This window comes from Heterodontus francisci, chromosome 34 (genome assembly GCF_036365525.1).
Source record: "Heterodontus francisci isolate sHetFra1 chromosome 34, sHetFra1.hap1, whole genome shotgun sequence".
Classification (NCBI taxonomy): domain Eukaryota; kingdom Metazoa; phylum Chordata; class Chondrichthyes; order Heterodontiformes; family Heterodontidae; genus Heterodontus; species Heterodontus francisci.
In genome coordinates, this window is record NC_090404.1 from 5,287,384 (window position 1) to 5,305,118 (window position 17,735).

At 45.9% G+C, this 17,735-nt stretch overlaps 1 protein-coding gene and 1 non-coding gene across 2 annotated transcripts in view; one reads left to right on the forward strand and one right to left on the reverse strand.

Moving 5' to 3' along the window:
• The window catches only part of LOC137348537 (zinc finger protein 850-like), a 109,007-nt gene that overhangs the window by 6,357 nt on the left and 84,915 nt on the right, over positions 1 to 17,735 (reverse strand). The window contains exons 15-18 of the mRNA XM_068013841.1: positions 17,041 to 17,179; positions 14,629 to 14,711; positions 10,194 to 10,350; positions 9,908 to 10,055 (exon numbers count right to left, since the gene is read on the reverse strand). Coding sequence (XP_067869942.1) covers positions 9,908 to 10,055; positions 10,194 to 10,350; positions 14,629 to 14,711; positions 17,041 to 17,179 — 527 coding nt within the window. The remainder of the gene's footprint in view (positions 1 to 9,907; positions 10,056 to 10,193; positions 10,351 to 14,628; positions 14,712 to 17,040; positions 17,180 to 17,735) is intronic.
• On the forward strand, positions 2,481 to 2,554 carry trnan-guu (transfer RNA asparagine (anticodon GUU)). The gene has a single exon. It is a non-coding gene; the product is annotated as a tRNA-Asn (tRNA).

Below are 17,735 nucleotides of genomic sequence, written 5' to 3' on the forward strand. Positions count from 1 at the left end.
TCTGCAGAAATTTTTTTAACGGGTGTTGAGATACTGTTACACCAAGGGGGAGGGGGAGGCGGCCCTCAGAAATACAAAGGTATTTGAATACCTTTGTATACAGCATCCAATGTAACCTGTATATTTCACTCTCTCCATCTCTTCCTGTAACTTTATCCTGCACCTCCCTGCCTCTTCATATCTCAGACTTTCCACATCTTTCGTTATATCTCTATCTCTCGACATCCTTTATATCTCTGCCTCTCTATATTCTCAGCTATCACTGGTTCCTCCCTCCCTCTCTGTTTATTTCTCTCACTCAGATCTGTCCTTCTCCCTGGATCTCTGGTTCCTGTCTCAGTGCCTCTCACTGGGGAGATTTGGACTCGGTGTTGTACAGGTGATAATGACCCGGGATCCTGCTTTCCATCTCTCCCGAGTTTTACTCGCGTTGATGTAATAACAAGGGAGAGATGTGAAACGGGCGGTCGGTTCACAACCACCCAGTTCGCACTGTTGTACCAAGTCACAGGCGGAGGAGACTTATACTGAGGGGGGAGGGGTCGGTTCACAGGGGAGGTCAACAAGACTGGTTGGGGTGGATTGCGAGCAGCTGCCATAAAAGCCCAACCACGAGAGAGGCATTATTATGGTTCAAAGACACACACACAACATCACACAGTCCCACAATACGGTTCAGAGACACACAAACTCACCCAGTCCCACAACACAACTCATAGTTAGGGCGGCACAGTGGTTAGCACTGCAACCTCCCAGCTCCAGCGACCTGGGTTCAATTCTGGGGGCTGCTTGTGTGGAGTTTCCAAGTTCTTTCTGTGTCTGCGTGGGTTTCATCCGGGTGCTCCGGTTTTCTCCCACAAGCCAAAGACTTGCAGGTTGATAGGTAAATTGACCATTATAAATTGCCCCTAGTTTTGATAGGTGGTAGGGAAATATATCGGGACAGGTGGGGATGTGGTAGGAATACGGAACTAGTGTCGGATTAGTACAAATGGGTGGTTGGTGGTCGGCACAGACTCGGTGGGCCGAAGGGCCTGTTTCAGTGCTGGATCAAAAAATAAATAGTTCACACGCACGAACTCACACAGTCCCACATCACATTTAAAATACCTGTTGTGAGACAGAGTTTAAAACCAGCGACCTTCACCACCCTGACTGTCTCTGTCCATTCCAGGAGCAAAAGAGGGTGTAAATGACTCTGACCAGTCCTGATATAGCCTGAGGCTTGTCACTCAAAACACGCTCCACCCAGTCCAGAGTGAGTCACCGGGTAGCAGCTTTCTGTGTCTCTGAACCTGCCCCGCCCCCAACCCCACCCCTCCTCCACATCCCAGGCATGGGAGAGTCCAAGCTGCATCTGTCAGTATCCGGGAGGGGTGATGCCTTGTGGCAGTCTCCCTGGGGAGCTGGGTCTAATGGTAGCGACCTCTAAATGATCCTTCAACCATTTGAGCTCAAAAGTCAATACGCTGCGGATACTGGAAATCTGAATTGAAAACAGAAAATTCCGGAAATCCTAAGCTGGTCTGGTATCAAATCTGGAGAGAGAAAGAGAGTTAACATTTCAGGTGGCTTTTCCTCAGAACTGGATAAAGATGAGAGATGTAACAGGTTAAAGCGAGTTCAGAGACAGGGAGAAAGGGGAGAGGGAAAGACCTGGTAGATGGTGGAAATGTGGCCCAGAGGGTTTATTTGTCAGGAGGGAAATGTAGGGAGGAGTGGAGGATAGTAAGCTTGGAGGAGAGTTGAAATTACTGCGCAGAAGTTGTTCAGTGTGGAGGCTGTATCACACTCTGTTCTCTCTCTCTCACACACACACAGCTTTACCAATCTCCCTCCTGTTGGATTCTCTCTGTATCAACGCTGCTCGCACTGGGAACGGGTCCATGTCACTATTATTGTATCCATTGCCTTTTTTATTCCTTCGTGGGATATGGGCGTCGCTGGCTAGGCCAGCATTTATTACCCATCCCTAATTGCTCTTGAACTGAGAGGCTGGCTCAGACATTTCGGAGTTAAGCGTCATCCACATTGCTGTGGGCCTGGAGTCACATGTAGGCCAGACCAGGTAAGAACGGCAGATTTCCGTCCCTGGAGGACATCAATGAGACAGATGGGTTTTTACAACATTCGACAGTGGTTTCCTGAGCTGGAAAGATTATTTTTATCAGTCTGGCAATGTTAAATGTGCATCATTCTGTGCTAAATACAACTATTTAATTGCCACAAAAGTTTTGCTGTTGTCCCCTTCTGAATGTCTTCCAAAAGCAATGCGTCAACATCATTCTCCAAATGCAGGGGAAATTCCTGCGGAGCAATTCTGATTTATTCCACCAGATGGCAGCAAAACCCCCAGGAATCAGCCGGCAGAGAGTGTCTGGAAAAGCTGATCTCTGCCAAGATGATACCCGTCACACTACCTGAATCTTTAATTCACTGATGTACTGCTTTGACTTATCTTGTAAACGATTCTTACATCAGTCTCTGTGGCGCAATCGGTTAGCGCGTTCGGCTGTTAACCGAAAGGTTGGTGGTTCAAGCCCACCCAGGGACGGACGCTTACTCAGCTTTCTTTTTCACCAGTTATTGCCCCGCACCAAGACCTTGCTGGTGTCTGCTTTGGCTGCAAGAAACTATTCCTCAAACATTGCCAGCTCTGCTTCTCTCCAGTCAGATCACACCAAAATGCTTTCATGAATATTCACTTCACTTCAAATAAAGGGAGGCAATATACAAGAAATAAAGAAATGTACCGTGTACCTACATCGAAACTATCAGAAATATATTAACTGATTGCCTTCAGAAAAACGAATCTAAATTGATTCTATCAATAAACAATATGGGTTATTCTACAGCTGGTATTAGGAAAAACAATTCCCAATGCAGTAAAACATTTTAATGATGTTTTACCTACATCTGTTGATGTAAACTCAGAATCCCTGCCTGTATTTGTTTCAGTCTCGCTGCTAACAGGTGATGAAAGTGGCTGTGGAATTGTCACTGAGAGCTGAACACTGAGCGGTGAATTTCCCTTAGCTTTCAAATCCAATTCCACACACCGAGTCCCAGAATCATCAATCAGAATCACCGCTGGGAAAGTAGGAAACTGCTCCAAATACACAACAGCGCGGGCAGCTCGTGAAAATCTATTCAGCTTTTGGTGTGTAGACTTTTCTAAATATATAAATATTGATGATTGATGCTGTGATATTTGTAAATGTATTGTGGGTGTATGAGTGCACTGGTCCTGAATAAATGTGTGTTATTTCTGAATGTATCTGTGTTGTGTGTAAATGTATTTAGGAGTAAATGAAATGGTCACAATGTTTTTGCTCGCTGTTCCTTGGTTGTCTCGTGGTGAGAATCCAACTGTTTAATTGTTGCAACCTGGGTTTGATTCCTGGTCAAAGATATCAATCTTCTAAAGCGGTTTAATGAAGGGCAATTGGTTTCATCAGGGTTAACAAACCAACAACATCCGGTTAGGCACTGAAGGAAATCCTTCCAAAGTAACCAGTGACCTTTCCCGTGTCAGGTGAAACTGATATCCGCGACACAACCGAAACATCTCAGCTCAGAGCAAGTGTTCAGGAAGCAGGTGAAATACAGAGTCGGCTGCACTCACTTCGAGAAACATTTCACACTTCCAAACGCACAATGGATAAATATCCATTACAAAGTCATTAAACTCCTACAGGAGCTTCTGAATATCCTTCCCTGAATCTTTGGAATCAGATCCCTTTCATTAGGATCCATTTGGATGGAATCTGGCTGCCTTCCGCCTCCGGGTAACACCATTCTAATTCTGGGAATGGGGTGGGTTTCATGTTGTCTCCACCGCACATTCTCCAAAATAATGTTCCCAGGATGTGAGATTCATGGACGGATTCAACATGGTTCAGCTCTGACAAGGGAAGCTGGACAGGTTTACACAGGAACCAGCACTGCGGGGTAGGTATACCCAGGAACCAGCACTGCGGGGCAGGTATACCGAGGAACTAGCACTGCGGGGCAGGTATACCCGGGAACCAGCACTGCGGGGCAGGTATACCCAGGAACCAGCACTGCGGGGCAGGTATACCCAGGAACCAGCACTGCGGGGCAGGTATACACAGGAACCAGCACTGCAGGGCAGGTATACACAGGAACCACCACTGCAGGGCAGGTATACACAGGAACTAGCACTGCGGGGCAGGTATACACAGAGATTTGCACTGCTGGACAGGTATACTCAGGACCTGGACTCAGGACTAGAGGACGGGGCCACCCAGGAACTAGCACCACTGGGCAGATTTACTCAGTGTTACAGTCAAGTGTTTTTGTTATTAGATTTTTAACCCCTTTGTGTTTTATTTGTCCAGTAAACAGACTGTCACATGTGTTCCTGCAGATTAAAAAGCTGAATATTAATTAGAGGAGAGTTGGTGAGACAGTTTTGGAAAGATAAATGCATTAAAAATTTATCTTACTATGAATCAAAACAACACCATTGTGCATTTTTGTGAAGAAACTTTGAATGAGAAGATTAATTTATTGACTTTCTTTCTCGTCACTATGCTTGACACTGATTTAATGAGATACCTGGCATTTGTTTGCTTGCACAAGTAGTCAATGTTTTCCTGCACACTTGCCGTAGTGATGTGGAGTATTCCAAATAGATGTCCACCTGGCAGGAGTGATCTTGAGTGCTCTCTCTCTGTGTCCCTCTCTCTCCCTGTGTACCCCCCTCTCTGTGGTGGTCACCTCTCTGTGTGTTATTCCCACCCTCTGTGTTTTTATAACCCCTCTTTGTGGCGTCCTCGCTCTCTGTGTCTCCCCTCTCTCTGTCCCCCCTGTTTTTGCTCTGTCCCCTTTCTGTCTCTGTCCCCCTTTATCTCTATCTGTCCCCTGTTTCTCTCGCTCTCTCTCTTTGTTCCCTCTCTCTCTGTTTCTCTGACCCCTCTCTCGCTCTCTGCCCCCTCTCTCTCTGTCTCTTATCTCTCTCTCACTCTGCCTCCTCTCAATCTACCCCCACTCTCTCTGCCCCTTCTCTTTCTCTGTGCCCTCTCTCTCTCTCTCAGTTGCAGGGAGCAGGAACACTCCACACAGCAGCTTTGTGGTTGGACAGCTGACATCACTATGGACATTGGTTCCATTCTTAATGAATACTTTACATCTGTCTTCACAAAAGAGGGGATGATGTACTTCAGGAGGAAGAGTGTGAAGTATTGGATGTGATAAAGATAGGGAGATTGGATGTATTAATGGGATTAGCATCCTGGAATGTTTATAGATCACCAGGGCCAGATGAAATGTACCCTAGGCCGTTGAAAGAAGCAAGAGAGGAAATAGCAAAGGGTCTGACCATCATTTTCCAGTTCTCAGTGGATACAGGTATGGTGCCGGATGATTGGAGGCTTGCTAACATTCTACCTCTGTTTAAAAAGGGAGCAAAGGATAGACCGAATAATTACAGGCCAGTCAGTCTAACCTCAGTCGTGGGCAAATTGTTGGAATCTATTCTGAGAGACAGGATAAACTGTCACATAGAAAGGCACAGGTTAATCAAGATTTTGTTTGATCGACTTGATCGAATTTTTTTGAAGAAGTAACAAAGAAAATAGATGAGGGTAGTGCATTTGATGTGGCCTACATGGATTTTAGCAAGGCTTTTGACGAGGTCCCACATCACAGACTGGTTAACAAAATAAAATCCCATAGGATCCAGGGAAATGCAGCAAGGTGGATACAAAATTGGCTCAGTGGGAGGATACAAAGGGTAATTATTGACGGCAGTTTTAGCGACTGGAGGGCTGTTTCCTGTGGAGTTCTGCAGGGCTCAGTACTGGGTTCCCTGCTTTTTGTGATGTATATTAATGATTTGGACATAAATGTCGGGGGCATGATCAAGAAGTTTGCAGATGACACAAAGATTGGCCGTGTGGTAGATAGCGAGGAGGATAGCTGTCGGCCGCAGGAAGATATTGATGGTCTGGTCAGATGGGCAGAAAAGTGGCAAATGGAATTCAACTTGGAGAAGTGTGAGGTGATGCATCTGGGCAGGTCAAACAAGGCAAAGGAATACACGATTAATGGGAAAATACTGAGAAGTGTAGAGGAAGTGAGGGATCTTGGAGTGAATGTCCACAAATCCCTGAACATAGCAGGACAGGTCGATAGGGTGATTGAGAAAGCATACGGGATTCTTTCCATTATTAGCTGTGGTATAGAATATAAGAGCAGGAAGGTTATGCTGGAACTGTATCAATCATTGTTTAGGCCACAACTTGAGTACTGTATGCAGTTCTGGTCACCTCATTACAGAAAGGATGTAATTGCACTAGAGAGGGTACAGAGGAGATTATGAGGATGTTGCCAGGACTGGGGAAATGCAGCTATGAGGAAATATTGGATAGGCTGAAGTTGTTCTCCTTGGAACAGAGAAGGCTGAGGGGAGATCTGATTGAAATGTACAACATTTTGAAGGTCCTGGATAGAGTGGAGGTGAAGGGTCTATTAGCAGAGAGGTCAGTGACGAGGGGGCATAGATTTAAAGTGATTAGTGGAAAATTTAGAGGGGAGATGGGAAAAACCTTTTCACCCAGAGGGTGCTGATGGTTTGGAACTCACTGCCTGAAAGGGAGTCTGGATAGGCACCTCAAGCGCTGTAATCTGCAGGGCTACGGACCAAATGCTGGAAGGTGGAATTAGAATAGGTGGATCGTTTTTTGGCCAGCACAAACACGATGGGCCAAGTGGCCTCTTTCTGTGCCTTAAACTTTCTATGATTCTATTTTCCAACGTCCAATCTGATGGTAATGTTGCCGAATCTGAGGAATTTTGGAAAATCACAGCTAGTTCATCCACTATCTCTCCAGCTATTTCTTTCAGAGCCCTCGGTTGTAGGACATCAGGTCCTGGAGATTTGTCAGATTTTAATCCCTTAAGTTTCTCCAATATTTTTTCTATACTAACATTAATTTACTCACTCTTTTTAGCCCCTAGTTTACTGTCGATTTCTGGTATGAAACTTGTATCTTCTACTGTGAAGACAGGCACAAAGTATTTGTACAACGCCTCTGCCATTTCCTTATTCCCTGTGACAATTTCTCTTGTTTCTGTTTCTAAGGAACCCACGTTTACTTTAACTATCCTCTTCCTTACTGGCCAATTTACTCTCATATTCTATTTTTTCCTTTTTTTAAAATCAACCTTTTGGTGGCCCTTTGCTGGTTTCTAAAACACTCCCAAACCTTAGACTTGCTACTCTTTTTTTGCAACATTGTAAGCCTCCTTTTTTATCCTTGACTTCCTGAGTGAGCCACGGATGGATCTTTCTCGCTGAATTTTGGTTTGTCAATGGAATTAATTTTTGTTGAACATTTTGAAATGTTTCTTTAAAGGTTTCCCACTGTTCATTTACTGCCATATCTTTTAGTCTATTTACCCAGTTTACCTTGGCCAGTTCTCTCCTCATACCTACGTAATTTGCTTTGTTTAAGTTTAAGATTCTTGTTTGTGATTGGAGTATGTCACTATCAAATTTTACATGGAATTCAATGGTATTATGATCACTATTTCCCAGTGGATTTTTACTTTGACATTTACGAATTAACCCTGCTTCATTACACAATACTCGATCTAAGATAGCCTCCCTAGTTGCTTCCACAACATATTGCTGCAAGAAACTGTCCCAAAAACATTCTGCAAACGCATCTTCTAGACCACTCTTGCCAATTAGATTGGTCGAGTCAATATGAAGATTAAATCTCCCATAATTATTACATTGCCTTTGTTACAAGCTCCAATAATTTCTTGTTTAATGTTCTGTCCAACAGTATAACTACTGTTAGGTGGCCCATAAACTACTCCCACCAGTGTTTTCAGATTCTTACTATTCCTAGTTTCCACCCATACTGATTCTACTTCATGATCTTTTGAGGCTAGGTCCTTTTCCACTAATGCTCTTATGTCATCCTTTCCTATCAGTGCGACCCCTCCTCCTTTGCCATTCTGTCTATCTTTCTGAAATATTGTGTATCCTGGAATAGTTATTTCCCGGCCTTGATCATGACATAACCATGTCACTGTCATGGCGATTGGAACTCATTTCCCTCTATTTGTGTCACTAATTCATCTGTCTTATTGCAGATGATTTGCACATTCAGATAAAGGACCTCAAATTTAATTTCTTGCCTCTATTCCCTTCAAAGACCTTATTTGCTGATGTACAATATTTGTTAAAGTCTCTGTCACTTCCTGTCCCATTCTGCTTGTCTTTACCCAGAACGCGAAACTATTTCAGTGCCTTGGGCTTTCATCTGGGATTTCTATATCTCCCTTTACCCAAACCCTTGCCCTACACTGTTAGTTCACAACCTCTAGTTTTATCTGATGGCACACTCTGGAGTTTGTATGCTCTGTCCCTTCCTGCCACAGTCTCACTATCATTGTCTTATTGCTATCTTGCTCTCTTTCCTTTTCCTCTCTTTATAAATTATCACATCTTCCCTCACTTGATCCCCCATCCCCTGCTATTTTGCTTAAAGCCCTCTCTACTGCTCTGATTATACGACTCACCAGAACACTGCTCCCAGCACGGTTCAGCTGAAGACCGTCCCAATGGTACAGCTCCCACTTTCTCCAGTACTGGTGTCCGTGGTCCATGAATGGAAACCTTTTCTCCCACACCAATTCTGGAGCCACGCATTTCACTCTCTAATTTTATTTACCCTACACCAATTTGCTTGTGGCTCAGGTAATAACCCAGAGATTATTGCATTTGAGGTTCTGCTTTTTAATGTAGCCCCTAGCTGTTCATACTCCCTATGCCGAATCTCTTTCCTAGTCTTACCTATGTCATTGGTACCAATGTGGACCACAACAACTGGATCCTCCCCTTCCCACTGCACGTTCCTCTCCAGCCCCGAGCAGATGTCCTGAACCCTGGAAGGCAACACAGCTTTCTGGACTCTCACTCTTGGCTACACAGAACGGTGTCTATCCACCTGACTATACTGTCCCCTACAACCACTACATTCCTATTTACTCCCCAAGTCTCAGGACTTGAGAGACAAGGGACGTTGTAGATGGCATGAGTTTTTGCAAAGATGGTGGGGTCAAGGTTTTTCTTTTGAGAAGCGGGTGATGATAGCAGATTTGAAGGAAAGAGAGAGAACTATGAACAATAGCAGGGAAATGGTGTAGCATAAAAGGGACTGGAATAGCTGAGGAAGACAGCGACACCCGTAGAGTGAGGAATCGGAGAAAGATGTTTTCTGTGACACAGATGTGAGAATCTAACCATTGGAGCAGTAATGGGAATTTGCTGAGAGCGGGAAGTGGAGGCGGTGGGAGAAGTAGGTGCTCAGTAATTTAAACCGAGGGGAAACATTAAATAATAAATCATCGCACCAGAGGATTCAGAAATAGTGCTGTCACAGAGCGAAGTGACAGAACCAAAGCAAATTTAGATAAATATGCCAACAAACATCTAGAGATCTCTTGGTTTGTTTAGTGTTTTTAGTGGTTAGGGTTAAGCTGAGTAAGGGTTTCCAAGAACACAAGAAATAGGAGCCGAATTAGACCATACGGTGGATGGAGCCTGCTCTGCCATTCAATACGATCATAGCTGATCTTGGGCTTCAATTACACTTTCATACCCGCTCCTCATATCCCAGAAAATCTATCTTTCCCAGCCTTAAATATATTCAACGATTGATCATCAACAACTCTCTGGGGTTCACAACCGTACCGGTATCACCCAGAACGCGCCGCGCATGGAATGGACCCTATCAATGCAGCAGGTTCTAGCGCGCAGGCGCAAGAACAGGCGGCAAAAGATTCCGGGGCGGGGCGCAGCGGAAGGAAAGAACCTGCCGGAGGATTGATCGACACCAGTCATAGCTTCCAATGGCGGCGCCGTTACCCAGAACCCCCCGCGGCGCAGAACGTGCCATATCCTCGCTGCAGGGGACCCTTGCGTAGGCGCAGTAGGGTCTGTGATCGGAGCATGCGCACTGCGTTTTCTAGAGCTGCAGGGAGGTGGCGGTCTCGGATCCGCAGCGGGTGAGAAACTACCGAGTACAGGAGAGGGATGGAACCGGCGGGTGGGCGGGGTGGGTTCATGAGTACTCGGTGTAGGCCTCAAGCCCCGAATAAGGAGCTACCGGTCCCGCGTTTGCACTGAGCGGGATTAAAGCTGTGAGACTTACCCGAGTGACAGGCCCGAGTCATCGGCGGCCATCGTTGCAGCACGGCGCATGCGCCGCGAGCCTTATCCCAGCAACAGTGAATGGGCGGGGCTTCAGGTCCCTGTTCCCAACTGCTCCCGTTCTTTGAAGAACGCACAAAGTTAGGTAGGAGTGTGAGCTGCGGGGAGGACACAAAGAAGCTGCAAAGAGATATGGATAGTTTTGGTCTCCCTGTATGAGGATGGATCTACTGCCTTAGAGGCGGTATAGCGAAATTTCACTCAATTGATTCCTGGGATAAGAGCCTTGCCTGATGATGCGAGGCTGAGTAAATTGGGCCGGTATTCTCTGAGGTTTAGAAGAATGAGAGGTGATTGTACAAGATTCTGAAGGAGCTTGACAGGGTAGGCACAGAGAGATTGTTTCCCCTGGCTGGGGAATCTAGAACGGTTTGAGGGGCCAATCCTTCGGACTAAGGAGAAATTTCTTCACTCAAAGTGTTGTGAAATGTTGGAATTCTCTACCCCAGTGGGTTGTGGATGTTTCATCATTGAGTAGATGTAAGATTGAGATAGACAAATTTCTGATCTCAGAGACTGACTGAGTTGTTAAAGCACAGAAGGAGGCCAATTGGTCCATCGTGTCTACACCGGCTCGCTGAATGAACAATTCACTTAGTTCCATTCTCCTGCCTTCTCCCTGTAACTCTGCACATTCTTCCTTTTCAGTCTAATTCCCTCTTAAACGCTTCAATTGAACCTGCCTCCATCACACTCTCAGGCAGCGCATTCCAGACCTTAACCACTCACTGCGTGAGGATGTTTTTCCTCCTGTTGCCATTGCTTCTTTTGCCAATTACTTTAAATCTGTGCCCTCTCGTTCTTGATCCTTTCACAAGTGGGAACAGTTTCTCCCTGTCTTTTTTTATGTGTTCTTAGGATGTGGGCATTGCTGGCTAGACCAGCATTTATTGCCCATACCTAATTGCCCTTGAGAAGGTGGTGGTGAGCTGCCTTCTTGAACCGCTGCAGTCCATGGGGTGTAGGTACACCCACAGTGCTGTTAGGAAGGGAGTTCCAGGATTTTGACCCAGTGACAGTGAAGGAACGGCGATATAGTTCCAAGTCAGGATGGTGAGTGACCTGGAGGGGAACTTGCAGGTGGTGGTGTTCCCATGCATTTGCTGTCCTTGTTCTTCTAAGTGGTAGAGGTCGCAGGATTGCAAGGAGTTGTTTAAGGGGCATTGGTGCATTGCTGCAGTGCATCTTGTAGATGGTGCACACTGCTGCTACTGTGCGTCGGTGTTGGAGGGAGTGAATGTTTGTGGATGGGGTGCCAATCAAGTGGGCTGCTTTGTCCTGGATGTTGTCGAGCTTCTTGAGTGTTGTTGGAGCTGCACCCATCCAGGCAAGTGGAGAGTATTCCATCACACTCCTGACTTGTGCCTTGTAGATGACAAGCTTTGGGCAGTCAGGAGGTGAGTTACTTGCCACAGGATTCCTAGCCTCTGACCTGCTCTTTTAACCACGGTATTTATATGGCTACTCCAGTTCAGTTTCTGGTCAATGGTAGCCCCCAGGATAGTGGGGGATTCACGATGTTAATGCCATTGAATGTCAAGGGGAGATGATTAGATTCTCTCTTGATGTAGATGGTTATTACCTGGCACTTGTGTGGCACGAATGTTACTTGCCACTTATCTGCCCAAGCCTGGATATTGTTCAGGTCTTGCTGCATTTCTACACAGACTGCTTCAGTATCTGAGGAGTCGTGAATGATGCTGAATATTGTGCAATCATCAGCGAACATCCCCACTTCTGACCTTATGATTGAAGGGAGGTCATTGATGAAGCAGCTGAAGATGCCTAGGACACTACCCTGAGGAACTCCTGCAGTGATGTCCTGGAGCTCAGATGATTGACCTCCAACAACCACAATCATCATCCTTTGCGCTCCGTACATCTTCTCTGTCCAGACCCATCATGATTTTTAATACCTCTTATCATATTTCCTCTCAGCCTTCTCTTCAAGGAAAACAGTTCTAACTCATCCAATGTATCCACATGAATGAAGTTCCTACCCTGGAACCATTATCGTGAATCTTTTCTGTACTCACTCCAATGCCCTCACCTCTTTCTAAAGTGCTGTACCCAGAACTGAACACAGTTCTCCAGCTGAGGCCGAACGAGTGTCTTCTACAAGTTCAACATAACCTCCTTGCTCTTGTACTCTATGGCCCTATTAATAAAGTCTAGGATACTGTATACTTTATTAACCGCTGTTTCAACCTGTCCTGCCTCCTTCAATGACTTATGCACATATACACGCAGGTCCCTCTGCTCCTGCACCCCCTTTAGAATTGTACCCTTTATTCTATATTGTCTTTCCTTGTTCTTCCTCCCAAAATGAATCACTTCACATTTCTCTGCTTTGAACTTCATCTGTCACTTGTCCACCCATTGCACCAACTTGTTCTACACTATCCTCCTCCCAGTTCACAATGCTTCCAAGCTTCATATCATTTGCAGATTTTGAAATTGTGCCCTGTACACCAAGGTCTACATTAATATATATCAGAGGAAAGTTCACAAAACTAACCCTTGGGCAACTCCACTGTAAACCTTCCTCCAGTCTGAGAAACGTCCATTAACCACTGCTCTCTGTTTCCTATCACTCAGCCAATTTCACGTCTATGTTGCTACTGATCTTTCAAGGAATTAAGGAATATAGGAGCAGGTGGAAAGTGGAGTTGAGGCAGAAGATCAGCTATGATCTTGATTGGTGGAGCAGGCTTGAGTGGCCGAATGGTCTACTCATGCTTCTGTGTCTTATGTTGTCATGGGCTCTTGGCGTTCCCAGTGTGGCCCCGTAGAGGGATCATGAGGTGTCCACCAGTATACTTGATACCTTCTACAACCGGTGGGCACCTCAGGGTACACAGTATCTCAGACACTGGGAACAACGTCCTGGTTTAGTTGGGAAGGTTCACTTTGCTTTTGTTGGGACTTTGTTGAGGCAATTTTGGCTTCTGTTAGTTTGATTGGCTTACACGTTTGGGAAAACAAGGCAAAGAATGTTCCATAGAAACTAGAATTTTTGTTCTGAATTTCTATCCTGTACTTACAGTGAAGACTTCTGTAATCTCCATTTACAGGGTACTGGAAAGGGAGGATTTGCAGTCGAGAAACTCAAATTAAACATCTCGTCAAGATCTGACAGTCACTTGATTCATCAGGACCTGAATATCATCGTCCTTTGAATGTGGAAGGAGAAGTGTTTGTCTGGTCTGTCTGTGGGGAAGGATTTCAAACGTCAGTGTGACTGGAAAAGCACCGAGACACACACACACCGAGTGAGAGCGTTCCAGTGCATTGACTGTGGAAAGAACTCTTACCAGTTACACTGCCTGAAAAAACATTGCACCATTCACAGTGGAGAGAAACTGTACAAGTTCTGTGTGTAGACAAGGCCTCAACTTATCATCCAGTCTGGAGAATCACAAGGACACCCACACCACCGAGAAACCATGGAAATGTGGGGACTGTGGGAAGGGATTCAATTACCCATCTGAACTGGAAATTCATCGACGCACGCACACTGGGGAGAGGCCGTTCATCTGCTCCGTGTGTGGGAAGGGATTCACTCACTCTTCTCATGTTGCGACACACCAAGTTGTTCACTCTGATAACAAACCTTTTAATTGCTCTGACTGTGAGAAGAGCTTCAAAAGCAGAAAAGATCTGCGAACACACCAATATACACACACTGGGGAGAGGCCGTTCACGTGCTGTGTGTGTGGGAAGGGATTCACACGTTCATCCACCCTGGTGAAACACCAAAGAATTCACACTGGGGAGAGACCATTCACCTGCTCCGTCTGTGGGAAGGGATTCAGTAATTCATCCAACCTTCTGACACACCAGCAGATTCACACTGGGGACAGGCCGTTCACCTGCTCCGTGTGTGGGAAGGGATTCACCCGTTCATCCCACCTGCTGGCACATCAGCGAGTTCACTCTGGGGAGAGGCCATTCACCTGTTCTGAGTGTGGGAAGGCATTCACTCAGTTATCCAACTTGCTGACACACCAGCGAGTTCACACGTAACTGTAGGGTTTGGTTTCTTCTGTTATTAATCACATTGAGACTGAACAATGTTCATTCTGAGAGCTGGGCTTTGTTTCTGATGTTCATGACCCCTATAACTGGGCTGGAGCTCAGAAAGGACAGTGTGCGGGGAGAAAGGACAATCTGGGGGGAGGCTCATACGGCAGGAACAGGACTTCAACCTGGACACAGTCCTTCAGAGGGACGAACGGCACTTTGGTCTTTCTTGTCTCATTCCACTGACAGAAAAGTCCCCGTGTGGGTTAATCCTGAGGCCTGTAAGAAATGTGTTCCAGCCGCTCTCTTCCATGGTTCAGAGCTCCTGGGCACGGAACAGAAGTCTCCTTTACAACTGTGTTTAGAGTCAGGAAGAACAAGTGAATGTGGAAACGTGCTGTCAAATCAGAGATTGGAGTAAAACTGTGATCAGTTCCTGAAAATGAAACGGCAGGTTTAAGTTTCCAGTCTGAAAATGACTGGATTTTATGTGCGTATGTGTCAGTCCTGAGTTTATCTTTTTAAGGCAGGCTTTCACCTGTTTAAACTTGTTTTACAAAATTGGTTAAAGTCTGCATTAATATAGCAGGTGGTGAAGTTCACAGGAGTGTGTGAACTGCTGGTAGAATAATACAATAGATATTTGATCGGTGTGTTTTCAAGAAATTCCCTGTTTTATTGATGTGTGCTTCCTAAACTTTGCCCCTTTAAATCCCATGATAGGACAGTGGCGTAGTGGTAAGGTTACTGCATGAGTAATATTCTGACGACATAAATTCCAATCCCACCACAGCAGCTGGCGGAATTTAAATTAATAAATCTGGAATGAAATGCTAGTCTTACTAGTAATAATCATGAAACTACTGGATTATCATTAAAAAAAAATTCATGTGATTCACTAATGCTCTTCTTCAGAGAAGGAAATCTGCTGCCCTGACCTGATCTGGCCTACATGTCACTCCAGACTCACAGCAATGTGGGTGACTCTGAAATGGCCTAACAAGCCAGCCAGTTGTACAAACCACTACAGAAAGGTCAAATCAGAATAGGACGGGACGGATCATTGGCATTGACTGAGGCACTGGAAATGACAAAGGCACACCCTTCCCAGTTGACGCTGCAAAGTCTTCCCCACCGACACGTGGGGTCGTGTGCCAAAATTGGGAGTGCTGCCCCACAGATTGGTCAAGCAACGTGCTGACATGGCCATACTTGCTCATAGTCATAACTTACAGCCAATGTCCCAGATTCCTCCATTACCAGGGTATGTTGTGTCCCTCCAGAGGAGGTGGCAGAGTGGTATACAGTCACAATGAGTGGCCCTGGGTGTCCTCAAATATTCACTCTGGACCCCATGAACTCTCATGGCATTAGGGCAAGCAGGGGCACCTACAGGCACCTACTGCCACCTCCCCCCTCCCTCCCCACCCAAGCTGATGAACACCATGTGCAAGAAGCACTGAAGGTAGCAAGGACACAGAATGCACTCTCGGTGAGGACTTCATTGTCCATCGTTAAGTGTGGCTCGGTAGCACCACTACTGACTGAGCTGGCCTCGTCCTGAAGGACATATCTGCCAGATTGGGTCTGCAGCAGGTGGTGAGAGAAACAATAAGAGGGGAAAAACCTACTTGACCTTGTCCTTGTCGACAGGTTGTGAGGAGGATGCAAAGGGATATAGATCGGTTAATTGAGTGGGCAAAAATCTGGTAGGTGGAGTATAATGTGGGAAGATGTGAGGTTGTTCACTTTAGAGGTGTGCAAAGGAAACCCGACCCAAGTCTGAATGCTGGAGCCGCAAACCCGACCCGACACGTGCCATCGGATCCCGTCGGGGCCAAGTCGGGTAGCAGGCCTTTACCCATGTACTGATGTAAAGGTCTGCCACCCATCCCGACCACGACCCCGACCGGTCCCGATGATATGTGTTGGGTTTGGGTCGGGTGGGGTCAGACTTCCGGGTTCGGAATTAGGGCTCGCGTCGTGTTTCCTTTGCACACCCCTAGTCCACTTTGGCAGGAAGAATAGAAATGTAGCATATTATTCACATGGAGAGAAACTGCAGAATGCTGCCGTACAGAGGAACCTGGGTGTCCTTGTAAATGAAACACATACAGGGTACAGCAAGTAATGAGGAAGGCAAATGTAATGTTGGCCTTTATTGCAAGGAGGATGGAGTATAAAAGTAGGGAAGTCTTGCTACAATTATGCAGGATGTTGGTGAGACCATACCCAGAGTACTGTGTACAGTTTTGGTCTCCTTGTTTAAGGAGCGACACAGTTGCATTGGAAGCAGGTCAAAGCAGGTTTACTAGGTTGATTCTTGGGATGATGATAGGGTTACCTTATGAAGAAAGGTTGAGACAAAACTCACTGGAGTTTAGCAGAATAGCGGAGATCTTATTGAAACATATAAGATTTTTAGGGGGCTTGAGAGCGTGGATGCAGAGAGGATGTTACCCCTCGTGGGGAAATCTAGAAATGGGGGGCATAGTTTCAAAATAAGGGGTCTCCTATTTAAGACAGAGGTCAGGAGGAATTTCTTCTCTCAGAGGGTGGTTAGCGTTTAGAATTCTCTTCCCCTGAGAGAAGTGGAGGCTGACTCATTGAATATATTCAAGGCTGAGTTAGACAGAATTTTTATTGACAAGGGAGTCAAGGGTTAGGGGGGGCAGACAGGAAAGTGGAATAAGGCCACAATCAGATCAGCCATGATCTTATCAAATGGCGTAGCAGGCTCGAGGGGCCAAATAGTCGACTCCTACTCCTATTTCTTATGTTCTCATACTTGTCATAGATGCATTCGTCCATGACAATATTGGTAGGACTGACCACACAATCCTTGTGGGGACAACCTCCCATCTTCACACTCAGGATATCGTATTGTGTTGCATTACTACTGTGCTGAATGGGATAGACTCAGAACAGATCGAGTAGCTCAAAACTGGACATCTATGAAATGCTGTGGGCTATCAGCAGCAGCAAAATTGTATTCCACCAAAATCTGTAACTTCATGTCCTGGCATATCCCCCACTCTACCATTACCATCAAACTAGGGGACCAACTCAATGAGGAGTGCAGGAGGGCATGCTGGGAGCCACACCAGGCATAACTAGAAATAAGGTGCCAACCTGGTGAAGCTACCACATAGGACTACATGCATGCTAAACAGTGGAAACAGCATGCTGTAGACAGAGCTAAACGATCCCACAACTAATGGATCAGATCAAACCTCTGCAGTCCTGACACATCCAGTTGTGAATGCTGGTGGACAATTAAACAACTAACTGGTGGAGGAGACTCCACAAACATCCCCATCCTCAATGATGGGGGAGCATAGCATGTCAGTGCAAAAGACGGCCATCTTCAACCAGAAGTGCCAAGTGGATGATCCATCTTGGCCTCCTCCTGAGGTCCCCAACATCACAGATGCCAGTCTTGAGACAATTAATTCACTCC